At 44.6% G+C, this 2,809-nt stretch overlaps 1 protein-coding gene across 1 annotated transcript; it reads right to left on the reverse strand.

Annotated features, from left to right (window-relative positions):
- Positions 1-236: 236 nt before the first annotated feature.
- Positions 237-1,587, reverse strand: LOC306938025 (protein S100-A1-like; the record flags this gene model as incomplete). Its single annotated transcript, XM_079522048.1, has 3 exons — positions 1,547-1,587; positions 1,013-1,166; positions 237-413 (listed from the first exon to the last, which is right to left on the reverse strand). The coding sequence occupies exons 1-3, from the start codon at positions 1,567-1,569 to the stop codon at positions 237-239; spliced, it is 354 nt and encodes a 117-aa protein (XP_079378174.1). The 5' UTR covers positions 1,570-1,587.
- Between the last annotated feature and the right edge of the window lie 1,222 nt (positions 1,588-2,809).

Here is a 2,809-nt window from a genome sequence, read left to right on the forward strand (position 1 = left end):
ACGGCTCTTCCCCAAACAATCCATGTTCAGTCACAATCAAAGCGATACTGTTAGAAATTGCGTAAGACAATAATACACTTCGTCCACCCATTTCCCTTTCTTTGGTTCCTCGCTTTCTCTTCCCATCCCTCTTCCATGCCCTTTGACCTCCTCCTCCTCTTTCTCTACACTTTTCTCACCCTCTCTTGCCAGCCACCCCCCCACCCCCCCACCCCCCACACACACACCCGCCAGATTCATTCCTTTGCGGCCTCTCCCTTCTTTTCTTCTGGCTTGAACTCCAGGAAGAAGTCGTTGCAGGCGACCGTGAGGGCGCCCATCAGGATGATGAACTCAGTGAAGTCCACTTCCCCGTCGTTGTTGGCGTCCAAGTCGTTCATCACCTTCTCCACCCCTTCGTTATCTTTAGAGTTCTGCAGGGTCGTGGGAGGGAGGAGAAAGAGACAAGAGGAATCAGCGACTCTGACACACACACACACGCACACGCACACGCACACACACACACACACACACACACACACACAGTGTGACCATGCTGGAATGTGTTAGGACCATCTGCAGGGAGTTTGTCCATGTCGAATTGTTCAGGTTTGTGTGTGTGTGTGTGTGTGTGTGTGTGTGTGTGTGTGTGTGTGTGTGCATGCGTTCGTGCGTACGTGTGTGTGTGTGTGTGTGCTTGTGTGTGTGTGCGTGAGATATAGAGTGTTCACATGTACGAGCACGAGTGTGTGCTTTATGCTTCATACATCAATGCATGGACTTGCCCCTGCTTGCATATTGAAGTATGTGAGCACATACCGTCGCTGTGAAACATATTTGTGAATCGACTTGGTAGTATTGTACAATTGCATAGTTGTCCCTGCACACACACACACACACACACACACACACACACACACACAGCTACATATATACTCCAACGCAACTGTGTTGCTTGCCGACAAGAACTGATCTTCAAGCAAACAACACATCACATTGTTAGGTTGATTATGAGCTTTACGCTGCCTCTTACCCCTAAGTAGCTTCCCAGCTCGTCTACCAACAGCCGCTTCAGCTCGGCTCGGCTCAGGGTGAACTTGTCCCCTTCTTCTCCTGAATACTTGTGGAACGTCTTGATGAGAATCTGCATGGCACTCTCCAGGTCGGAAGTAGGTTCCTTGGACATGCTAGAGTGGGCATTAGAAAGTCAAAGGTCAGTACCTGACACGACGTGCCCGCTCCAGCCCCAGTTGCATGTGCGATCACATAGCAATCAAGGGTGAAGCCGCTCGCTACCAACACAAACTTATAGATAGACAGAACTGAGAGAGAGAGAGAGGGGGTCCCATGTTTACCACAGAGATCAAATAACACTCTACTTGAAGTGTAGAGGCTATCCTTGACCCTACTTTTAATAATTATCATCAGTGTGTGTGGGTGGGTGTGTGTACTGTGTGGGTGTGCGACCTTACGTGTTTTTAGTTTTAATTTTTTACATTTCAGAGGTTTGGAGCGGAAAGTTGGGAAAACAGCTTTTCGGAAGAGCTTTTCGAACAGTCTTACACACATTGTATCCTTGACCCTTGGCATCTTGGCTCTTCTTGTGCTGGACTCTGTGGACTGTGCACACACAGGACACAGATACTGTAAGTCATGACAGTGAATGACTTTCCTTAAGGTGATAAACCATAACTCTCTCAACATTTTAAAAGTGAGCTCAAAGCTAAAGGAGCTAAAGGAAAGGCTCCATGTTCAGTTGGGGACTCCTTTGCTATCTCAAGTTGAATCTGTATGACATGTAGGCTAGAAAAGATACAATCGTGGTGCCAATGGAAAACGGAGCTGGTCCTTTGAACACAACCACTAGCTGTTGATTGCATACCCTTGTGCTCAAATGGAAACCAACCAAGTGAAACACAAAACTGTTCAAATGCAGATAAACCCGGACTGGAGGCACGGAGAAATTGCAAGACTGCGGAAGTGCAAGTAACCTGAGGTTCAATCAACTTGTGTGCACACGCTGCACACACACACATGCACACACAAAGATAATGTCACTCTGTCATTTAGGCAGTCAATCGGTAATGTACTCACTCATTCCCTCCTCGTGTTTTTGTTAAGATTCAGGGCCTTTCCTAGTTTCCTGATACTAAGGTGAAACTGCAGACTGAGGATGCAGAGTGCAGTCCCCAAATACTGATGAATTATGTCAGTTAACCTGGCCATGAATTATTTATTCAAATTAATATGAATCCATGATGCCCTGTAAAGCTATCACCAAGAGATTAGGATACAGATTACAGTCATAGGTGACTGGCTCTCATTATGCTCTTCATTGTACAAGACAGGTCAGAGTTGTGAGCAATGGAGAGGAAAAGATGAGGACAGAGGACACCACAGCTGACTAACTGGAAAATCTATAGGGGTCATCTGTCTCAATGACTGACACAATACAATAGAAAACCATGGAGACCAAAATGCCACCAGTAATACAATATTGAGTGAAAAAAGAAAGCATTTTTGGTGCATAGTTAATATGAAGAGACAATCTTCACATTCATTGACTTTCACATCGCTGACTTTCACATCCTGAACGTTATACTTAGACTTATAGATACTTACACAAAGGTGTAAGTATCTATAAGTCTAAGTATAACGTTCAGGATTTTTTTGTAAATAGCAGCGATGTGAAACAAGAAACACATTGAATGACAGAAATACACATCTACTTGAAATAAAATGCACTAGAAATATTATAATGGTAAAGATTTAGCTTAATGGAGCTGTTATTACTCAATCTTTCCTTATACATTATTTCTGTTGCCACATA

The sequence above is a fragment of the Electrona antarctica genome (genome assembly GCF_951216825.1).
Source record: "Electrona antarctica genome assembly, chromosome: 15".
Taxonomy (NCBI): Eukaryota; Metazoa; Chordata; class Actinopteri; order Myctophiformes; family Myctophidae; genus Electrona; species Electrona antarctica.